The sequence below is a fragment of the Octodon degus genome, unplaced genomic scaffold (genome assembly GCF_000260255.1).
Source record: "Octodon degus isolate 3935 unplaced genomic scaffold, OctDeg1.0 scaffold00158, whole genome shotgun sequence".
Lineage (NCBI taxonomy): Eukaryota > Metazoa > Chordata > Mammalia > Rodentia > Octodontidae > Octodon > Octodon degus.
Window position 1 is genome coordinate 5427230 of NW_004524734.1, and position 23768 is coordinate 5450997.

Genomic DNA, 23768 nt, shown 5'->3' on the forward strand with positions numbered 1-23768 from the left:
CGCGGGCCGGCCTGGGGCAGGTGGCCGCCTGTGCGCGCCGGGGCGGAGCCCTCCCGGCCCGCCCTCCGGCCCCCGATGGCCCTAGACCCCGAGGTTGAAGATGCCATTTGAGGTGCTGGGACGCGCCTCGTGGCGCTCCCACGGATTGACAGAGGACCTTTGTACTTCCTTTGTATCCTACAGAAATTACCTGCTCTTTTCCACTTTAGGAAAGAAAATATTACGCTTCTGTAAACTTTTATTTTTAAGATACTGATCGTTAGCTTTCTAGTTATTTATGCCCGAAGCATTATTTTGTTTTAGATTTAAAACTGAGTTTGTGAATTGGGAAAGTTTTTTTTTTTTTTTTTTAATTGCGACATTCTTGTATACACACATTTTAATTTTGCTGACCCATTTGAGTTTGTCATCTTTGTTAACCCAGAGCACTTAGGTATTCTTCCACATAACCACAGTGAAGTTATCACATTTGAAAAATTTAAAATTGATATGTTATTACCTGATACACAATCCGTGTTTGGATTTCATTAACTGTTAAAGCTGTTTCTTTTCCAAGATTTTTCCAGAAATCACTCATTGCATTTACTGGCCGAAGCTCTTTATTCTATCATAATCCAGAGCAGTTCCTCTGGCCTCATCCCTTTTGTGTCTTTTAAAATAATAATAGTTTTTTCAGGAGTCCAGACTTGCTTTGCAGAATGCTCCTGAAATTGGGCAATATTGTGTGGCTTCTCAGCACAGAGAGAGAGATGACCTATTGATTAATTCAGTACTGGAGAGTTTTCAGTTTATTTGGTTAAGGTGATGTCCAGTTTGTCCACTGTAAAGACCTTTTTCCCTTTATTATTGGAAGGTGTTCTCCGGCACAAGACTGGCACTTTGTGACTGTCTTCCTCCACCGTTTTTCACCCAAAGATCCTTTAATATTTTTTGCCTGTAAAACATTACTAGCCATGGTGGTTGGGGTAGGTCACTCTTCAAAATGTAAGCCAGTTACACCTTTATACACTTTTATTGTGTAATGAAATTCATGTCCATAAAATTGTACCAAATGAAGTGCACACCTTAGTCATTAATTGCAGAATAAACACCCTACACAAATATATTTTAAAGAGAATGTTAAATTTTAAACTGTTTTAGAGTTTGGATATTTGTAGAGAAATCTGGCACAGTAAGCTGAATTCATCCTTTCACTTAACTACTACTAATCCTTTAAGTTTGGGGGACTCACAGTGTGGTAAGTCTGGACAGAATAAATTAGGGGGAATATTTCATGTTTGTGAAATTACCTGCATGTGGTTAAAAATACTTACAATAAAATGTCCTTGAATTTGAAAAAACTTACTTTAAAAAATTACATTTTCCCCAAAATAAAACAGTTAAATTACTTTAAAGCAATATTTTTTTAAGTTTATAAGAACACAAAAATGCTTATATTTCATTTAACATTTGACAAAGAAGAGGCCACATTTAAATAAACATTAAATCCTCAGGGCACTTTCATTACAGTTTTTTGAACCTCAGACCGAATACTCTGATGAATCTGTAATTTCTTATGTAATTTACTTTTATTTTACAAGTTATACCATGATAAAAACTTGAAAGAGCCAGACGTAGTGGTGCATTCCTGTAATTCCAGAACTGGGCAGGCTGAGATAGGATTGACAGCAGTTCAAGGCCAGTCTGGACTACACAGTGAGACCCTACCTCAAAAACAAGAAAAAACTTGGCAGAAGTTACTGTGAATTTTCCTTTAACGTTGTATAAGTTAATTAGATTCATACCACAGGAGATTTTTTGCTGTTTACACAGAGCTCCCATGATTTAAGCATTACACAACGTAAAGCTGAGATAACATTCAGAAATAAGTTTAGAAAATGTTGTTACAAAAAATAGAGTGAACAATAAAGTAGTGCACAAAGAGCTACCAGCTGCAAAACGCTCTATTTTCATTGCTACAAGTCTTCCATGTGGCTAAACTTAAAACACTAGTCCTCCAGAAAATATGAAAGCATTCTGGAAAAATACTGCGATGCCAAAATATACCACGAGTTTTTCCTTAGCAGCATAACCTCCAAAGAGCATCCATTTAGATGGTATCAGAGATCCAGAGGCCAGCCTGAAACCAAGGAACAGCCAAAGTGTAGCACCTGTTTGACCCAGGCAGCCTTTCCTATAACTATCTTCCTGGACTTGTCCGTTTGTTACTGCATTAATCATTAGGAAGGCTTTGGTTGCTCTCCCACCACAGACATTGTGTGAGTGTTTGAACTCTTCCATACTAGGATAAATAACAGTTGCATCTATGATAATGGGCCAGCCTGTGAAAAACCAAACCCAGTAGCAGTGGAAGCAGTAGTATTGTGCTTTTGGCTCCAATTAGTGCATTCTGAGAATTGCATATCTTCTAGAAATCCAGACTTCAGTGTAGCCCAGCCCTGACCTCAGACTACGTCTGGTACCTGGTTTCATGCCACATAGGGGTGCGTTACTCTTAAAGCAGTTTTTTTTTTTTTTTTTTTTTTTTTTTTTTTTGGAAAGGGTCTACAAGGTGTTCAGGGTCTCACTACTAGATCGGACTTGTAGTGATTCTCCTTTTACAGCCTCCTAAGTGCTGCGATTACAGGTGTGTGCCACCATGCCCAGTCTCAATTGCCATCTCAGCGTGCTCCGGGGGCGGGACCTGCACAGCAGTACCAGGATCAACCCCCCAGCCCCTGTGCCTGCTTGTAAAACAGTATTCTTAAACTTTAAGTACATCCGTTTTGAAATCACTTTAGTGGAAGTACCAACTATTAAAAAAAAGAAAAGAAAATAACCAAAATCCATCACACATGCTAAGGATAAGTGCTGTTTTTGGAACTATTTTTGTTTACCTGTGTGTATTTGTATTGGATCTTGATGTTAAACACTTATATTTTTGAAGATGTGGAAGTCTTCTTATAATTTAAAGATAAATAGTAACACATCGTCATATTAAAACAGATTTTATATTCTTATTTCACTATGAATGGACCCACATGGGAATATAGCAAAGTAAAAGTCAAAAAATAAGTGGAGAAGAAAATGGTAAATGGAAGTTTAATTTTAGTGCCATTGAAACTAGTGTAAAGCTTATGGAAGAACCTTGAGGTACACAGTCATGGGAGAGAAGCGGGTACTAGTACCTGACAACTGTTTTGAGTACCTGATGTAGATAGATAGGCCTTTCTGTTTATCATACATAGACTAAGGAGGTTGTTGTCTTTTTGATACAGGATCTCTGTATGCAGTTCAGAGTGCCCTTGAGCACCCTCCCTAGCCCAGGCTGGTCTTGAATTCACAGTGATCCTCCTTCCCCAGCCATCTGAGTACTGGGATTACAGGCATGTGCCACCACACTCAGCCTTGTTTTTAAGGAATACAAAAATAGTAAAAAAAAAAAAAAAAAAAGCATTAGAAACAATACAGTTTCACTAAACAAAGTCATAGAAATTCAGCCATAGTTGCTGTATTGCATGATGTTATCTTCAAATTAATTGTTTAGGTTACCAGATACAAATGTGCAAAATTGGTTAAAACAAAACAAAGTAAAAAGTGCTTTCAAAAGAGACTAAGGAGTTTGATAGGAACAATTACCATGATTTTAGGCTGGCCTTGAACTCACTTTGTAACCCATGCTGGCCTTCAGTTAAGCATCCTGCTGCCTCAGCCTCCCTGGAACTGGGATTACAGGCATGCTATCACCATGCTCAGCTTCTGTTTCTCTTTTAAAAGGTTTGTTTAATCTAAACTGGATTTGTCATGCCTTTTTACTCAGCTCTGAGACATACCTATTTGGATGTGAGATTTTCTAAGAGTACGTGTTATAGTTCCCTTGAGAGGAATTAGTTCTTATTTAAAATAGGTAGAGCTAAAATTGCACATGTTGGAAAAACACAGACAATTGTAAATTTTCTCAGTTTTTTTCTAATTTTTTTTTTCAAAAGTTTTAAAGTACCTATCGGTATTTTTGTTGTTCTTTTTGTTCATTTATGTACTTCCTCTGTTTTCCACATCATACTACAAAGTATTTGGACTTAACCATTGCACATACATGTTCAAACAGTTAATGTTTTCATTTAATCTAAAAACAAATGTTACATGTTTGTTAAAGTGTTTTGAAGAGGAATAATAACTTTATGCTCTTTGTTCTTAAAAAATAATTTGCAGTCAGGTTACTATTTATTTTCTTTTTAAATCTAGCAATTCATGATGACCAATAAACTGGACACAGCAATGTGGCTTTCCCGATTGTTCACAGTTTACTGCTCTGCTTTATTTGTTCTCCCTCTTCTTGGGTATGTATTACGTGTTTCTGACTTCAATAAGCCAGTTCTGTGGCAGTTTATAAAATGTCTTTCAGGTGTAATAATTATTAAACTGTGAGTGGTTTAAGGACAATAAAATACAAATACCATTTTGAATCACTAATAACCTAATAGTTGGAGAAATATTTTCTGTTTTGTGATTTGTTAAAGTAATATCACAATGAAAGTCTGAAGAAAAATAGATGGATAGGAATAAAGTGAGTTAATGGTTTTTGTATTTTTGCTTAACAGAAAACATTACTGTTTTATAAAATTCAGTTGCAGATATATGTGAAGAGAAGCTTTTAGGAAGGTAGAATGAGTTGAAGTTTTTTTTTTTTTCCTTTTGACAATTAAATGACTTAGGTGTTGTGCAATTCTGATGCAATTCACAGAGGAGGAAGAGAGTGGTAGTTGTTTATGTCTCATGGTAACTTCTCCTTTGATAATTTGCAGGTTGCATGAAGCAGCAAGCTTTTATCAACGTGCTTTGCTGGCAAATGCTCTGACCAGTGCTTTGAGACTGCATCAAAGATTACCACACTTCCAGTTAAGCAGAGCATTCCTGGCCCAGGCTTTGTTAGAGGACAGCTGCCACTATCTGTTGTATTCACTCATCTTTGTCAATTCTTACCCTGTTACATGTATCCTTTTCTACTCTTTTGACAGTGAAAATACCAGCTAAGCATGTGGGAGCTGTCTTAGGTTTTGATAGGAAAGACTCAGTGTTGAGAATTGTCCATGAAGCATGGGTTTGCTTGCTTCTTGGCATTTTTTTTCTCTGAAGAAGATAGCTTTAGTTTAAGAATTTCTGACCTTGTTATTTAAAAGTAAAAATATTGAAAAGCTAATTTGAGAATTTTAAACTATGTCTGTCAGTGTTCTTGCTTCTTGTCAGCTTCTGTACTAGCAATGGATGTTTAAAACTTAGGTTCATATGGTGACATGTGCTTGTAATCTCAGTACTCTGGGATGCTAAGGCAGGAGAAATGCAACTTTAAGCCTTGCTGGGGCATTTCAGCAATTTAGCAAGATCCTGATTCAAAATACAAAATAAAATGGGCTGAGAATGTAACTTTGTGCAAAGATTGTGAATTCAGTCTGCATTACTTACATAACAAAAAAATTCAGATTCAAACCACAAGCTAAGGGGCTGGGGAGATGGCTCAGTAGAACAAGTGCTTCCCTGGCAAGCGCAAGGGTCTGAGTTCAATCCCCAGTTCCACAAAAAAAAAAAAAAAAAAAAAGCATATTGGGGCTGGGGAGAACTGAAATGTTGTTCTAAGAGCATTTGAATACTTAGTGATATAATTATACATAATGGAAAATACAATAAACCATTTTTGCAAGATTAAATATTACCCATTTACAAGCATACCTATAACAAGTTTTTTGTTTTAATGTATGGATCTGTAATGTCACATCGTAATTTGTATTTATTTTTTGGTGAAACTCACTATGTGATTGTTATATTGCAACTGTGTCATTTGGCATATCATTGGATTGACTAACTTTTCTTAGACTTTGTCATTGAAGAGCTTTGTAGTCACAATTATTAAAATTCTTGGTGTTTTGTTTAGTTTTGAGACAGTGTCTTGCTATGTAGTTCAGGCTAGCTTTGAATTCACTGTGGAGTCCAAGCTGGCCTCCAGTTTGTGGTGATCCTCATGCCTCAGCCTCCTGCATGCTGGGATTACAGATGTGTGCCATTACACCAGGCCTAAAAGTCTTGTTTTTCTGAGATATGGGAAGATATGTAACAGTTCTTGGTTATGTCTTTTAACAGTTTAAAATTTTCTTAGGGCAATAGAAGTGAGAGAGAATGTGTTCTAGGTAATTAATTTAGAGCAAATTAAATACATCAGTACTGAACTCTGTCTGGGACAGTGCATGGCACTGATAGGTGCTCAGTATGTTTTATAAAGTGAATCTTTAGGTCATCCAAATGAAACTGACTGAAGACAACCTGTGTGCCTTTTTTGTATGGCTGGTTATTTGCTAACCTGTCTCATGGGACATTGAGGACTAATCCTGTTCCCTACATTCTGATGGAATAGGAGTGGTAAGCAATGGCAATAGCATAAACTGGTTGTATGAAGAAATGGTAATTTTATTCTTAAGTTGGGTAAGGGCAATAATTTTACTTGGTCTGTTAATGACAAATAAGGTACTTAGGGTTAAAATTGCACTCTACAGCCTAAACCTCTAAATAGTTTAAAAAGTGTTACTGAAAGCTAGGATGAGTCTCTTGTTAGGGACCTATAAACTCCGCAGTGTAAGAGGTGGATTTGTGAATTGTACAGTATTCAGGATGAACAGCTCATTCGAAATCTCTAGCTTCGACCTTCGTGTAGTCTTGTTTTGTTTTTCTAGCCTTAATCTGGCTATTTAGCCCAGGCTGGCCTTGAACTTATTCAAAAGAGAATGAAACAGTCTAGGAAAATGAGTGGGTGACAGTCTAGGAACAGTCTAGGAAAATTTAAAACCGAAACCCAGGTACCTCCACTTGTAGCTCAGAGGTCTGTTGCACTACCTAACACTGACTCTGTTTTGAATAAATCTGAAGTGTAGATATATGTCAAAGTTTAAATTGAATTATTTAGGGCTGTGGAGATAGCTCAGTGGTCTAAGCACCTGCTTTGATAAGTGCAGGGACCAGGATTTGATTTCTGGCACTACACGCCATTTCAACCCTGCCCCCAGCTGGGCCTACTGAGCTGGTCACTGAGACCTGGGTGTGGTGGTGCATGCTTATAATCCTAGTACTAGAGAGGGGGGAGACAAGAAGATGACTACGAGTTAGAGCTGCATAGTGAGACCTACCACATACATTTAAAAAAACAAATTAAACTGACAGTTTTACAGCAGTTTTAAGCGAGGATTATGGCTTTCATCAGTTTGAAAGTGATGTATCTCTGATTCCTTAAAATGTTTAAGACTGTGATTGTGTGAGTATATACGATCTCTACTCAGAAAATTGGCATTTTACCTAATTTGTGTGAGTAGTAAGAAGAAATTGGTCAGATTATTTGGAAAATTAGTATATAGAGAACTAGGTTATTTTTCTAATACTTAAGTAGGTACTCACCAATTAAAAGAATTGGAGTCCAAATGAGTTATGGTTATAATGATTTTGGTACTCAGATTATGTTATAGTAGTCACCATTTCCCATTTATATTAAGCTTTTTAGGTGCAGTATCTAAAAATTAAGGGAGATTTATAGGAAATAAATAATAAAAGACTTCAGCTGAGGAAAATTTAGGAATTAGCTCTTAACTCTTACCTCAGTGGTCAAGATCCATGAAAGCACACAAATATTTAAAGGCTTAAAAGGTGTAGGGTTAAAAACTGCATGTAGGCTCAGAGGTGACCTAAGTTTGAATATAATTTAGCAGATGCTTGCAGTGCTTTACTAACCAGCAGAAATAAGTGAGAGAAACTTTTGTCATTTTTCTTCACAAAAAGAATGGTGAGTTCTAGAAAGTCGAATACTTTTTTTATATGCTTAATTAATTAAATTTTCCATTATATGCAGTGTCATAAGCACATTCTATTTTACAATTTGAAAGTACTTTTTAGATTTTTAAATTAAATTTATTGACATTGTAGATATATATAATGATCACATTCACCATAGGGAATTTTTAAATAAATAACAAAACTACATTTAATAGTAAAACAAAAGCATTGTACTGAACTAATTTTTCAAGTGTTTCATATCTATATTTGGATATAGTTGTGTGTTTTGCAGAATACTTGATAACTTGGAAATGTTTTCCTTAATTGTTTGCTTCAGTGAGTATTTTCCCAGTCTTGTTATTCTCCTTGCTTCATGCTGCCACATACACGAAAAAGGTCCTTGATGTAAGTAAACTATGCTATTTCTTTGACTCCTGGATTATAGATAGTTGACATAAATTTGAGTTCTAAGACCTGGTATTTGTCAGAGAGAATCCCTTTATTTTTTATTTTACTGTATTTTTTTTGGTTGAGTTGGGTTTTTTTTAGGGGAGGTTTTATTTTTTGTTTTTGGTGCCGAGGGCTTGAACCCAGGGCTTTCAGCTTGCTAGGCAAACAGAATCCCTTTATTCTTTACAAACTTGTTAAAAATTATTTAGTAATTTGAAAAATTTGAGTTTGGAAGTTTTTATTGTTAGAATGTCACATACTAGTACATATTGTAAGATAAAGGGTTGCACTGAAAGGTACCCCCACCCAGGTGTGAAGGATTTTCTGAAATCTGGAACAGTTTTTTGTTCTTTAAAATACTTGTATCTTTTAGGCCTGATGAAATATCTTGTTCTGTCAATATATAATTCTAGTGTAACAGATAATAATAAGAGCATACTGATTCTTTTTTATGTTAATGTTAACAACTGCAGGGGTCCTGGGAAATGGCTCAGAATAAGTGCTTGCCTGGCAAGCGCAAGGGCCTGAGTTCAATCCCCGGTTCCACCAAATAAATAAATAAAAACAAATACACATACAAAAAAAAAAACAACTGCAGTTGTTCTGGAATTTTATTGCTGGACTGGAGCATTAAGCTTAAGTGCTGGGAGGATATACTGCATATGCACTGAAATTTGAATTAAAATACTCCAATTTGTGCCTTAACTGGCCTTTTGCTTTATCTTGCTTTAGCAGCAATTCAGTCTCTAATTTCCACAGTTAACTAAGGAGTCACATTTTAATTATATTATGGATAGTCAGATTTTTATTTGATTAGAAAGCGATAATGACCCTTTTTGATAAAATGTTACTTTTACAAAAAGCATTTTAACAATGTACTTTTGTTAATATGTTTTGAGTTGTCTTCAGATACACAAAATAAGGCACATGCCTGTAATCTCAGCTCTTGGGAGGCTGTAAAGAGGTGGATCACTATGAGTCTGGTCTAGTAGTGAGACCCTGAACACTCTGTAGACCCTTCCCTAAAAATACAAAAAGAAAAAAAAAGGAAGTTACACTAATATCTGTCTTTATAATCCTTTTCAATTGATTGGCTTTTGGTATTATTATCTGTGGGGTACTTTGGCTGCTTATTTAAAAAAAGAAAATACTGGAAACACTCAGTATTCCTGGGGTGTGCATCTGTGTCTTTAACCACCTGCATACTAAAAGTGCTTGCCAAAAAAATTGTGTCTGTACTGAATACATATGGACTTTTCTTGTCATTTCTAAGCAGTACAGTGTAACTTTTTACATGGCATTTACATTATAGTAGGCATTATAAGTAAACTGGAGATGCTTTAAAGTATGAGAGGATGTGTGTAGGGTATGTGCAAATGGTCATTTTACATAAGGGTCTTGGGCATCGGCAGATTGTTATGTCTTGGGGGTATCCTGGAGCTAATCTTCCATGGATACTGAGGGATAACTGAGTCACCAAAATGCTTCATTATTTGTAATGTTTGTTTTGTTCTAGGCAAAGGGTTCAAATAGTTTACCTCTACTGAGAGCTGTCTTGGATAAATTAAGTGCTAATCAACAAAATATTCTGAAATTCATTGCTTGCAATGAAATTTTCTTGATGCCTGCTACAGTTTTTATGCTTTTTAGGTAAGAATAAAAAAATACATGTGCTTTTGGAAAACTGGTAAGTGAATGTAATAAAGACATTAACACAAATTTTATGTTGGTTGAATCAGTTCAAATAGATGCTGATGCAGAGCTAGATGGATCTTAATCATTTTAGTAAAGAAGCTAGGCATAGTAAACTAGGAATTTGTTGTGTAGTTCATATTTGGACTGTCCATCATTGGACAGTCTAGAAATTAATTTCAAAGTTACTACTTTTGAAAAGAGTTTGCCCATTACATTACTTAGAGGATCTTTTTAAGGTCAGGTGAACCAGGTATGCTGGTGCCACTTAGCAGGCTAAGAGAGGGCTACCATACATTCAGGTGCAGCCTGGACAACTTAGTGAGATCCCTATCTCGAAGTTTAAAAAGGGGTTAGGAATGTAGTTCAGCTCCTGGATTCCATCTCCAGCACTGAGAAAAAAAGTACTCCAGTAGTTAGACTTAAAGCAGTAGTTGCCTGTAGGTAGCCCAGGCTGGCCTTGAAGTTGTGCCAATACTCCTGCCTCAGCTTTCCAAATGCTGGCCTTACAGGCGTGCATCACTATGTCCAGCTTATATCATTATCTTTTTACCTAGCATGTACAGAGCTTCAGATTCAATCCCCAGTACAAAAAAAAGCTAACTGAGAGCAGGTAAATATAAAAATCCAGCAGCAACAGTTCATGAATGCTGGATCTAAGACTTAATGAATTTATTGTAGCCATAGTTATGTTATTGAACTATAAAACTTTTATTATAGGTTTATTTATTTATTTTTTTCAAACAGGGATTCACTATGCAGTTCAGGCTGACCTTAAACTCAACACGTAGTCTAGGCTTGTCTTGAATTCAAGGAGATCTTCCTGCTTCAGTCTTCTAAGTGCTGGTATTATAGGTTTGGACCACCATGTCTGGCTAATGTAGATTTAGTAAGTCTTATCCTAGAAAGTGAAAGCATAGAAAAGGGTAATGTAATCTGGGGCAAAGAAAAGGATAAAAATTGTACTATCTTCCCGATGAATTATAGATCTTATTTTTTTATCTCTCTTTTGTAATCCTAATGAGACACTTAAACAGTTTAATTAGTGAAAATAATTTTTTGCTTCCTTTCCCTAATCTTGGCCTTAGAGCATACCAGGTTCAGTCATTTGTTTGTAAGTAATAGAAAATTAAAATGGTAAATACTATAACTAGTTTTTTATATGGATATAATTGATGTCTACACTCTTAAAATAATTTTTTATGTTCATCCTAAATCAAGAACGAGGCTCAGTAGTGGAGGGCCTGCCTATCTATTTGTTATGCCCTGGTTTCCATCCTTGTGCTACAAGGTAACACTCACCTGTAATCCCAGCACTGAGAGGCAGGTCAATCACAAGTTCAAGTTCAGCCTAGGCAATGTAATAAGACCCCTTAACATAAAGAGTGGGAGTGTAGCTCAGGGCAGTGCCCTGGATTCAGTCTTCATTACGATGAACAAGCAAAGTGAAATGCTGAGATCCTGAGTAAGCTTAGACAAAAAAAACGTCATTTTAGAACTTCAGAATTTTTGTTGAAACACCAGATTTTGACTTCATTGGTGCAATGACTCATTTGAGTCCCTTAAACATTTTACCGAAACAGTTACCTATGTACAGAGTTGCATCTTAATTTCCAGTTTTTGTATAGGAAGTGAGAATTTGCCAGAAATACTTAAGTGGAGAAATTAACTGTACTTTTTTTTTTCCAGTAGAATTTGCTTCTCTATTGAAACTGGATTTTGGTATCTATTATCTAACTTCCCTGTTTCTGTCTTCCTTCTTACACTTCCCATGTGCTTTGAGAACAACTTGTTTTAGCTTCTATATATGAATGAGAACATACAAATATGTGTCTCTCTGTACTGGGCTTATTACTTTGTTTCCTCCAGTACCTTTCATTTTTCCTGTAAATAGCAGTATTTCATTTCTCTGTATGGCTGAATGATAATCCATAATGGTTCTATCCTTGGGTATATGTATCATATTTTCTTTATTCATTTATCTGCTAATGGATAACTCAGTTGAGACAGCGAATAGTGATGATAAACAGAGTGTAAGTATGTTGATTTCAGATCCTTTGGATATGTAGTACATAGAAATTGGATGGTTGGATCTTGTATTTTTAGTTTTTTGGGAAACTCCAATGTTCTCCATTGATGACTGTACTAATTTATATTCCCCATTGGCTGTGTATAACAAGTCTTTCTATCTCTGCATTCTTGCCAGGATTTGTTGTTTGCTTTTATCACAATAGCCATTTTGTTGGGTGAGATGATATCTCATTGTAATTTTGATTTGCATTTCCCCATCGCTAGTGATCTTGAGCACTGTTTTGTATATGTGTTGGCTATTTGTGTCTTTTGAGAAATGTCTATTCAGATCATATACCCATTTGTTTTTTGGATTGTATTCAGCTTCTTAAGTTTGTTATATATTCTGGGTATTAATCCCTTGTCAGATGAATGCTTGCAAATAATTTCTCCCAATCTGTGTATTTTCTTCATTTTTTATTTTTTCCATTGCTGTGAAGCAGTTTTCCAGTTTGATAAAACCCAGTTTGTCCTTGCTTTTGTTGCCAGTGCTTATTGGAGTCTTATCCATTGGTAATATTTCATTTCTCTGTATGGCTGAATGATAATCCATAATGGTTCTATCCTTGGGTATAGAACCCAAGGATATCCTTGGGTATATAAATACTGCCAAACTCATTGGTTATACTAATATCCTGAAGTATTTCTCCTATTTTTCTTCTGATGGTTTTAGAGCTCTTCTACAATTTTGAATTTTTAGTATATGGTGAGAGAAAGGTACCTACAGTAGTTTGATTCTTCCACTTATAGGTATAAAGTTTGCCCTAGCACCATTTATTGAAGAAGCTGACCTGCCTCAAGATATGTTTTTGGTTTCTTATCAAAAATTAGTTGGCTGTAAATGGGCTATAGATCTTATTTTTAGGCTCTCCTGTTTCATTGGTCCTTTTGTGTCTTTATACCACGATGATGTTTTCCTGGTTACTATTGCTCTTTACTGTGTTCTGAGGTTAAGTATTGTTGTGCTTCTAGATTTTTTTTTTTGGCTCAAGATCAGTTTGGCTATTCTGAGTCTTTTGTGTTTCTATATATATTTTATGATTTTCTATTTCTGTGGAGAAAATTGATAATTTAATGAGGATTGCTTTGAATCTGTAAATTACTTTTTAACATTCTTTCAACCCTAGGGCATAGGCAGGCTTCCTATTTTTTGTGTGTGTTTTTCAATGCTTTGTAATTTTTTAAATAATTGCAGTGTTAATAAATTTGTACTCTTGCCCCCCTCCCTGTTTTGTTTTGCAATTTATTGATCTCACCTAGGGTCTTGCACATGCTAAGCAAGCGTTTTACAATGGAGTCAAATCCCTAGTCCTCTATTTCTAATAGGAAAAGCTACTAATGCTTTAAGTATGTAACTTGAATATAACCCAAAGTATGAAGCTTTTAATAATTGTGTCATTACCATTTTAATATGGTACCCTTGAGATTTGATAGTTTAATATTAAGATTTATTAAGTTTTATTTGTAGCAGTATTGCTGAAAGTGCTCTGTATTTAAAAATGAATTTTCAATATGTGAGTTTATCCTACACATATATGCACTTGTGTGCAAAGACAGATATAGGGATGATCATTATATCTTTATTTCTGATTATGTACTGAAGTAAAAGGTGAAAGATTTATTATACGATCTGAAGAGAAATCAGAGTATTATGTACTGAAGTAATCCTAAATATTCAGAACTAAAGATCCTGTTATAAGCCTAAGATGGTGGCTATAAAAAAAGAATGAGATCATTTATATGTTGTCATGTGGGATGATCTCCAAGATATAATCAAATTGGTTAAAAACAGTGTGGAGTGTTCCCATTTATATTTGGTGGTAAAGGATGTGCACAAGTACATATGGTTTTTTTTTTTTTTTTTGGCAGAATTTGGGATTGAACTTAGGCCCTTGTGCTCGCCAGAGAACCGCTTACTCCACTGAGCCATTTCCCCGGCTCCCCCCTTTTTTTTTTCCATAAGTACATATGTATGTTTCTGTCTCAGTTTCTTGAAAATGATAAAACTGTCTTCTTAGAGTTGTTATATGGATTTAGTGAATTATTACCATAAAGTAAGTGGTATATTAGTATTAATCATTTTATATACTTGTGAACATAAGTTTTTGGAAGGCAGCTATGCTAACCACTATACCACCAACACCTCGGCTGGACATAAGTTTTTGGAAGGATATATTAAAAATTGTGCTTTGAGAAAAGGCCTAACTGGGATAATGGTAAACATTTTTCAGCAACTATTTCCTTTGTATTCTATATTGTGTGTTTTTTCAGTTTAGAGTTAAGTTTGTCAAATTATATGTCGGAGATAAAGGATGTGATATTTGATTTGATGTTTGTAATCATAAATTATTTTATTTATGAAAATATCACATAACTTAAAAGGCTAAAAAAATTAACCTAAGAAACTGTACTTAGCACTTTAATGTTTTGAGATACAGTTGTAATACGTATAGTTTTATATTCTGTAGTTCCTGTATAGTTTTCATAACTGGAATTTTAAGTAGTCACATACTAAATCCATTAAGTAAACAAAATGCAATTTACTTAACCCTCCTATCTCATTGTCCACTTCAGGTTGCTGCTATGATTTTTCTTTATGTATTTTTGCAGTTCGGGGGATTGAACTCGGGGCCTCACGCATACTAGGCAAGTGCTCCACCATTGAGCTGCATCCCCAGTCCCATTGCTGTGTTTTGTTTTTAGTCATTTAAATGAATACCATAATCCAGAGATTTTTATAGGAAAAACTCCAGATTTGAAATTTTTATAAGTATATGTAATTTTGGGGGTATTGTGCTTATACTTTTTAATCAAAAACACTTAGTGTAGGTAAGCTGGTATACTTTTGAGCTTTCATTTGTTTATATGGAATAAACCACTTTTTATTTGAGGACTTACTAAATTTTAAACCTTGATTTTTGCCAATTGTGGTAATTATGGAAGCATCTGTGATATTTTTTGACTTAGTATTTTAAAATTTCAAAAGTAGTATGTTTTTATACCAGTCATCTACATTATTTAGTTTCCTTTTTAAGAATAACTGGGATTTAGCTATGATAGATACTACTGACCATTTAATAAATGAAGACACACATATTCTCCATTTGAATTGCCTGTAAGTTTTGATTATACATATGAATTGGTAATAGATATTTATCATCATTATATTTTTTATTTCAGTGGCCAAGGAAGTTTGCTCCAGCCTTTTATATACTATAGATTTCTTACTCTTCGATATTCCTCTAGAAGAAATCCATACTGTCGGTAAGCTGATGATTAGTTTAAATTTGTATTATTTATTTAAGCTATTGGTAATATATAATTTTTATAACTCTTAGAAGTTATTTAGCTAATATCTTATAATTTAGAAGGAAGAAGTATTTTTGTATATTTAAGATCTAGGCCTCAGAATTAGGAAGGCTTAATGAAGAGGTGATTGTGTAGACTTCTGAGTTATAAAGGGGTTGTCTCCTGGTAGATTTGTTGTAAGTTGGAGCCCTAATGAGTTGAAAGTGCATCTAATACACCTACCCTATCAAACATGGCATGACAACACTAGTGGCTGACTGGGTGTTGGGGCTTTCTGCCACTGAATAGCAGCATTGCAATAACGAATAGCATACATGTATTGCTAACCTTGGGAAAGATTAAAATTAAAGTACAGTTTCTGTTCAGTACATATCACTCAGATTGAAAGTAAGTCAACATACAGTAAGTCACATGGTACTTTGGGGACTACCAGTTTTCTAAGAAGTTGATATTATAGATATGATTACCATTAAAACACTGCTAATGGGAAGTAAAGATATGTGAGACTTAGATCTTATTCTCAAGAAAATTTCCTTCAAGATAAGAAATTTGTAGGTCAGTAGACAATAGTTCTCTGCTCATTCAGTTTCACTTTTTGTGGTTTCAGTTGCATGCGGTCCAAAAATATTAGGTGAGAAATTCTATAAGTAAATAATTTGTAAGTTTTAAATTGTGTGCAGATCTGAGTAAGATGCTGATATCTTGTACTGTCTAGCTCCCTCTCACATGGGTTATAAATCATTCCTTTGTCCAGAATATCTATGTTGTATAATGCCTAATTTATAAATTAAACTTTCTCAAAGTGTGTAGGTGTAGGAAAAACGAAGTATATGTAGGTTCGCTACTGTCTGTGCTCTCAGGCATCTCTTGGGGTCTCTGAACATATACCACTTGGGGAAGGGGGAATAACCATATAATGAGTTGCATATGTTTATTTTATTGTATTAATACTGTTGTCCACAGAAAGAAAACGTGATTCGGCCAGAATATAATCCTAGGAAAGTTTCCAAATTGGGATTTGTTCTGGAAAAATTAAGTACATAGTGAAAAAGGGGAAAGCATTTTAGTTAGAGAGACAGTAGCACCTTGAATTCAGAGACATAAAAGTATAAGGCATATTTGAGGAGTATGACTTGTTGAAACTAGGACTAGGTAGAAAGGTATATAGAGCCCTATCTTAAAGCTTCTTGAGTTTCAGGACAAATTTTGAATTTATCTTTTAGATATGTAGGAATAATGATTTGGACATGATCAGATTGATAAGTCTTCTGCAAAATAGTTTGCAGAAAAAAACTGGAAGCAGAGAAATATTTCAGGCAATCAGTATAGTTTTCAGGAACAAAATACACAAATTACACATTTTGTTCTCAAAGCAGAATTAAAATGAGTATATGTGTCTTTATAGCATTTTCAGTGTAACTCAGTAAGATGTTGACATTTTTATTTTCATGTTTAAAATAATGTTGAATTCAGCTAGAAATCCAGTGTAGGGCTGAGGAGGTAGCTCAGTAGAATAAATACTTGCCTGGCAAGGACAAGGTCATGAGTTCAATCCCCAGTACTGCAAAAAAAAAAAAAAAAAAAAAAAAGAAAGAAGTCCAGTGTATTAGGATGGTCTCTGTAATATCATGAGTAAAAACTGAATCTGAATTTAGACACATTTACAGTGTGAGTGTAGGCAAAGTTATTTCAACTTGAATTTCTTCCTTTATAGAGGAGAAAACCTTTCTAAAGTACTTATTTGTGCCAGGGCCAGGCATGGTGGCACATACCTATAATCCCACCATTTGGGAGGCTGAGGCCAGAGGATCATCATGAGTTTGAGGCCAGCTTGGGCTACATAGTGAGTTCAAGGTCAGCTTGTATTACATAATGAGACCCTGCCTCAAAACAAACAGAAATAATAAAGTACTTAATTGTGCTGAGCACAGTGGTATGTGCCTGTAGTCACAGCTTAGCAATACTAGCAGCTGGTAAGATGGGGGACATGGTTCAGGAGTTTAGAGCAACTAAACTGTGTTGCCTGGGCAACACAGACCTTGCCTCTTTTTTTTTTTTTTTTTTAACAGACCTTGCCTCTTAAAAGAAAAAAAGAAAAAATGCGTGGAGGGTTAGATACTATTGGATTTTTTAAAAACAACCTTACTACAACCTTATTTTCCTTACTCTATAGTCTAACTCTCCTTTCAGGGTATTTTTTAATGTTCATTTTGTGAAATGTTATTGTAGACACAGGCTTGGTTGTTTTGTTTTTCTGTTTTATTTTTTGGTGGTATTGGAGATTGAATCCAGGAGTGCTGTGCTACATACCCAGTTGGCCCCTCACTCCCCATCCTTTTTCAGACAGTCTCACTAAATTGCCAGGGCTGGCCTCAAACTTGGGATCTTCCTAGTCAGCCTCCTGAATAGCTGAGACTACAGGTATAGACTACCGCATAAGAACACAGGTTTGTGTAAATAAAATCTGAAAGATAAACAATAGATACTGTGAGGGAAAGAATCTGTTCAATGGGAAGAAAAAACTGGGATGAGGAAAAGGATGAAAGAAGAGAAAAAGATATATTCATGTATATATGCAGGATAGTTTGGATAATTGTACTGCTGATTTCTTTTTTTTTTTTTAATGTATTTGGTATAGGGTCTCACTGCATAGCTTGGACTTGTGATCCTCCTGTTTTCAGCCTCTGGGAATGTGCCACTACGCCCAGGCTGGCATGGCCTGTGGAGCCAAGGAGCGAACCCTGGCCCCTGCATTTGCTTAAGCAGTCGCATAGTTTGCTGAGCTATCTGGCCAGTGGCCCTGTACTGCTGATTTCTGCTTGTCTGTTGAAAGGAGCAGTTAATGCTTAATTTTTTTTCTTTTTAATTTCACGTAACTTATTTTTAACCAGCTTTTCAGGTTTATATCTGGTAACCTAAACAACTAATTTGAAGATAACATGCAGTACAATAACCATTGTCAGTTTCCTATTAGTTCAGTGAAATTTTGTATTGTTTCTAATTTTAACCGTTTTGAACTTTTTTTTTTTTTTTTTTTTTTTAAAGAACAGAGGTTCTTAATGAGTTCCTGGTAGTAAATAAGCCTTCCCTTTACTCGATTTTATGATTGTCTTTTTCTGGTCCCTGTGTTGATTTTTTATATTCTTTTCTGGTTTCTTTCCTTAACATCCACTTACAGGTTTGTTGTTTTGTGCTTCTTTATACCCTGTTTTTCTATATATCTTTTAAGTCATGCCACTAAATCTAAAATTTAGGATTTTTTTGTAGACTGAAAATAAAGGTAGCAGTGGATCAAGATATCACAAGTATGTGCCCCCAAAAAATCTGTAAACATCTATAAGCACCCATTTTAATCAAAACAGTGGAATAGTAATGGGAAACATTTGAGCTGAGTTTTGGCAGTTTGTACTATTTTTACCTGTCATGATATTCCCAAAATGGTAGTATAGTTCCTTTTTAGATGTCTGCAATAAAGTGTCTGTAGTCATGCTGTCTAGATCAGTAGACATGAGCCACACTTAACCATTTAAATTAATTAAAATTCATAAATTTAAGATTCAGTTCCTGAGTCACAGAAAGCTACAGGTTAGGGGCTTACCAGTCATGTGTCACTGATGGCAGCACAGGTCTACAACATCTTGATTGTCACTGATAGTTTTGCTCATAGCACTAAGCAGTGATGGAGAACTCCTTAGAGGTTTCAGTGATAACAGTCTGCTGTGGATACATATGCCATAGGTTCGCCACTACTAGTCTGTTAGTCTTCTCCAGGGAGAAAGCCAGAATTTTTTCTTTACTAGAGTATTTTTAGATGCTGTCTCATTTTATTCATTTGACTGATGCCTGTTGAGAAGTGATTTCATACACATAGTCAGGTATGGTGTTGGTAATCCCATGACTTGGGAGGCTGAGGGAGGAGAGTCATCTGATGAGTTCATGGCCAGCCTGGGCTACATAGTATGTCCAAGGCTGACCTGAACTACTGTCAAGACCCTGTCCCAAAAAAGAAGAATGGTAGGTGGGTGATTTTATGTGATTGATAACAGGCTTCTATAGAATTAAATTGTGCTTTTGAGGGACTTAGTCCTGAGTAGATTAGACTGCCAAGTTAGTATGATGGTGGAGGGAATAGGAGAAAAATGAGGATTCATTGAGGCAGGAACAGAAGGGGACCTTTCAAAAAAAAAAAAAGTGAGACCTTTCAAAAGAAGAGTCTGAGTAGTTTTACCTTGGTATGTGTATGTGGAAGTACTCAGCATAGTTACATGTTACTTGAGCTCAGGAAATACATAGGACAGTGATAAAGATTTGTGCACAGAGAAGGATACAGTAGAAAGGACCAGATTATGAAAATCCAAACAAAATTTCATTTGGATATGTAGGAAAACCTTTGCAGTTTATAGCGTGATGGGTTTAGGAACCCCCATGGTGAAGTTTAATTTAAAAATAAATATTCCAGAAGCCTGTAGTCATATCAAGATGAAAAAGTAGACCAATTTGGAGACTTGTTAGAGTAGTTCAGAACCTGAACTAGTCTAGTGGAGAAGAAAATAATTAGAAAACAACTCAGAAAGTAGCACTTTAGATCACAAGGAAGAGGAATGACAGAAATGCTAAGAGAGGAAAGAAGGGCAGGTTTTGAGTGTTGTGCATTTTTCTACATTGTGTATTTCTGTCTTTGTGATACCACATTAAATACTTTTTTAAAAAGGAAAACATTCTAACCATAGGAGTAACCCAGAGGACATACAAAATTAGAAGTAAAGTTGCATCTTTATGTAGGATGAGTCAGCATGTAAAGTTGAAATTGTGAATAGTCAAAATTGCTTGCTAGGGCACTGGTGAGATGGCTCAGTGGTCTAAAGCACCTACTTAGAACAAACTTAGCAAAGCGCAGAGACCGCGGTTCAATCCCCCAGCACCACATGCCAGCTAGCCCGCCCCCTGGTGGTCTGAACTGGCCACACACACACACACACACACACACACACAAATAAATAAATAAAATTGCTTGCTATTGATGATCTTTCAAGTCAGCTATAAATGGTAATACAGTATATGTGATTTTGCCTATACAAGCCAGGTAATGTGTATGATGTACAGAATATAGTAAAAATATTTTGTAGGCAATAAGCATACTTGGGGCAAAGGCAAGAATCCAGTTTTTGAAGCACAAACACGAAACATAACTCAGGCAAAGAAGTTGTGGTAGGAGACGAGGGAGCAAATTAAAGACCAGATTGTGTAGGGAATTTGATGGTTCTGAAGACAAAAAGAGCTAGTTTGATTCTGCTAGGAAGTAACATTAAACACCATGTTGTCTCATTTAAATTTAACTACAACTCTGAAATAGATATTCCTAATTTATCGATGAAGAAAGCTCTGAGAGATTTGTATGTTCATTTAAAGAAGTAGTGTGTGGGTCACCTTTATTAAATAACTTTTTTTTTAAAGAAATTAGAAATATAGTATGCCTCTTTATTTATTTATTTATTGTTGATTTTTAAAAAACAAGGTTTTTTTGTTTTGTTTTTCTGGTACTTGGGATTGAACTCAGGATTATGTGCTTGCCAGGCAGGTGCTTATGCTGCTGAGCTATCTCTCCACCCCTCTACCGTTCTTTTTAAAACAATTTGAATTTATCCTAAATTAAATGTGACAGTTACGTGACTACTATAAAGAAAAAAATATAAATCATCCCTAATCTCAGTCCTTACAGGTAGCCATTTTTGGAAACATTTTGTGTTTTTGCACCTAAAAAAAGACAGCTACTGATTTTAGAGTGTTAATTTTGTGTATGCATGTGTTAAGAGTCAGGACCTTACTACTATATATTGCCCAGGCTGATCGCCAACTCCAGGGCTTCAGCGATCCTGTTGCCTCAACCTGTGGAGTGCTAGAACTATATAGGTGCCATCCAGTGGGACTAGCTCATCTTGCGTATATTCCAATAATGCTTGCTAGGTTAATCTTTATTTCCGTAAATTCTTTATTGGCTTTATAAACTCCATCAACATTTGGTATCATTATATTGCCTTTTTTTTTTGTAAACTGGGAAAAAAAGTATTTATTTAGAATTAGCCAGCTGGACTCAGTTTAGATGATCCCAATTTTGTTGGTAACATCCAATGCATTATAATCGGGAGCTAGTCAAATGTATGCCTTCTTTCTGTCAGGCCTGATTAGGGTATTGACCTTGGCAACATTGATGTCATACAGCTTCTTTACAGTGTGTTTAATTTGGTGCTCATTGGCTTTGACATCCATAATGAACACAAGTGTGTTGTCCTCCATCTTTTTCATGGATGACCTCTGGGGGGGAGAACAGACAAGGGGGAACTTGATGTTGGCATTGTGGTCAAGCTTGTTTCTCCTGCGGGTGCTCTTCTGAGGGTATTTGGGCTCCCTCCGGAGCTGCAGTGTCTTGGGATAGCAGAAGGTGGGTGACATTCCTATCTTCTTTTTATGGCTGTGGATGCCTTTCAGCATGGACTTCTTGGCCTTCAAAGCTTTTGCTTTGGCTTCAGCTTTGGGAGGGGCAGGGGCTTCCTTGTTCACCCTCAGCACCATCTCGGTAAAAATGTTCTCTCAACCTATATTGCTTATTGCTTTTTTTCTTATTTTTCAGGAACTTGTTTAATGAACTGAGGATTGTTGTTGAACATATAATAATGAAACCTGCCTGCCTGCTGTTTGTGAGAAGACTTTGCCTCCAGAGCATTGCCTTTATAAGCAGACTGGCACCAACAGTTGTGTAGTTTAACATCTAGTTAAGCAATGTATATAATATAAGCATTATTAGCAGCTGGTACTTTTGCTAGGGATCAGAAATTCCAGGTCTTACACTGATTGCAATCCAATTTACATAATTTAAATAAATGTATCTCATTGGAAAAATAATCATTTCCCTGGCATGTTAAATCAAGCCTTTTTAATAAAAGTTTCTGAAAATTTTACTGTGCTCCGTTGCTAATGGATAAGGAAGTTTGTATCTATGGTAAATATACCAATTTTTTTAGATGCTGCTGTGCCTGTATCATGAAATACATTTATTTCTTGTAAAGCTAGTTCTGAAATTTGTTTCATTGTAATTAATAATCTGAGTTTATATCTAGCATGAATGCAGAAAGATAACGTGAATTCAGTATATTTTGAGACAGTATTCTTTTGCCATTCAGTAATTTTGGTTGATGATTTTAACAAATTATTCTGACTGTAATTTTATTTCAAATTGTTACTGATTTTGTGCTTCCTTGCTAGGATAGCTGTTGGGGATCACATAACGTTTATATCCCCAAAAAGTAGTACTGACACAGCTTTCCTTCTGGAGACTCATTGAGTAACATTTGTCAAATAGAAAATCCTTTTACAAATGTGAACAAGTAGGTTATTAGTGTAATTATAGTGCAGAGTTATCAAGTTCAGATTCTTGACTCTAGTTTTTTGGTCTCTTAGGCTTGAATTTTCCTAGACAGTTACAGCAGAATGTAATTGAAGATTGAGAATATCTGACTATGCTCATGTGTGTTCTGAAATAATAAAGATACCTTGTAGATTACATGTTTTTCCATCAAATTTGGTTCAAACGATTAAATCGAAAAATTTATAGGTATGACAATTATTGAGCATCTGGTTAAAGGAGGAGCTGATTATTTTTATTTCATAATACTATGATTGGGGGAACTGGATGGATTATGAAACTGACTTGGGTTGTACAATGTGTTAAATCCTATTCATTGGGCTCCGATCAACTGCTTTATAAAATTTATTCTGATCCTTACTACTATTGCATGATTGGAAATGTTTAAAATGTTGCACAATTTTAGACTAATGAAATGTTTTTTGTAACCATTTTTTTCTGTCTGCATGTAATTGGATTTCTCAAATACATTCATTAGTGACTTATGAGTAACATTTTTTTTTCTTTTGTTCCACTTCATAATTTATAGAAAGGTGATACTCTTAGGATAGATTACCAGAAAAATTCTATTTGGTAGCTTAACTACCATTGACTATTTTTGTATTTTTATAATGTTTATCCATGAAATTGGGGAAGCAACCTTAGTACACAGTTGATTTTGTACATGTGTGTGGCTAGCCTTAATACTACTCATGTAATCAGTGGTTTTAAGAACTAAACTTTAGAGCAATAAAGTGACTGTAATGTTAAGTAAACATACTGATTTCTATGTTTTAAAATACTGTCTTAAATTACATCAGATTTTGGCAGCTGAAGGCACATTCTGAAGGAGTTTTGTATAGATTTTTATTTATTTATTTTTAATCTGGAGATAATTGACTTAAAGAGTTTCAAAAGTAGTGCCAAAAGTTCCTGTATAACTTTTATTCAGCTTCCTATTACATTACTGTCTTACTTAACTAGTAGAACATTTGACCAAAGTAAGAAATTAACTCTGGAACAATACTGTTAACTCAAGTACAAAACTGACTTGAATTTC

At 35.3% G+C, this 23768-nt stretch overlaps 1 protein-coding gene and 2 pseudogenes across 1 annotated transcript in view; 1 reads left to right on the forward strand and 2 right to left on the reverse strand.

Annotated features, from left to right (window-relative positions):
* LOC101579640 overlaps positions 1 to 13632 on the reverse strand; it is a 14798-nt pseudogene extending 1166 nt beyond the window's left edge.
* The window catches only part of Tmem33 (transmembrane protein 33), a 23507-nt gene extending 286 nt beyond the window's left edge, over positions 1 to 23221 (forward strand). Inside the window, exons 2-7 of the mRNA XM_023702808.1 lie at positions 4225 to 4319; positions 4785 to 4972; positions 8126 to 8193; positions 9755 to 9888; positions 15181 to 15264; positions 21938 to 23221. Of these exons, the coding sequence (XP_023558576.1) occupies positions 4225 to 4319; positions 4785 to 4972; positions 8126 to 8193; positions 9755 to 9888; positions 15181 to 15264; positions 21938 to 22067 (699 nt within the window). The 3' untranslated portion in view covers positions 22068 to 23221. The remainder of the gene's footprint in view (positions 1 to 4224; positions 4320 to 4784; positions 4973 to 8125; positions 8194 to 9754; positions 9889 to 15180; positions 15265 to 21937) is intronic.
* On the reverse strand, positions 1981 to 3658 carry LOC105743724 (annotated as a pseudogene).
* Positions 23222 to 23768: the final 547 nt, after the last annotated feature.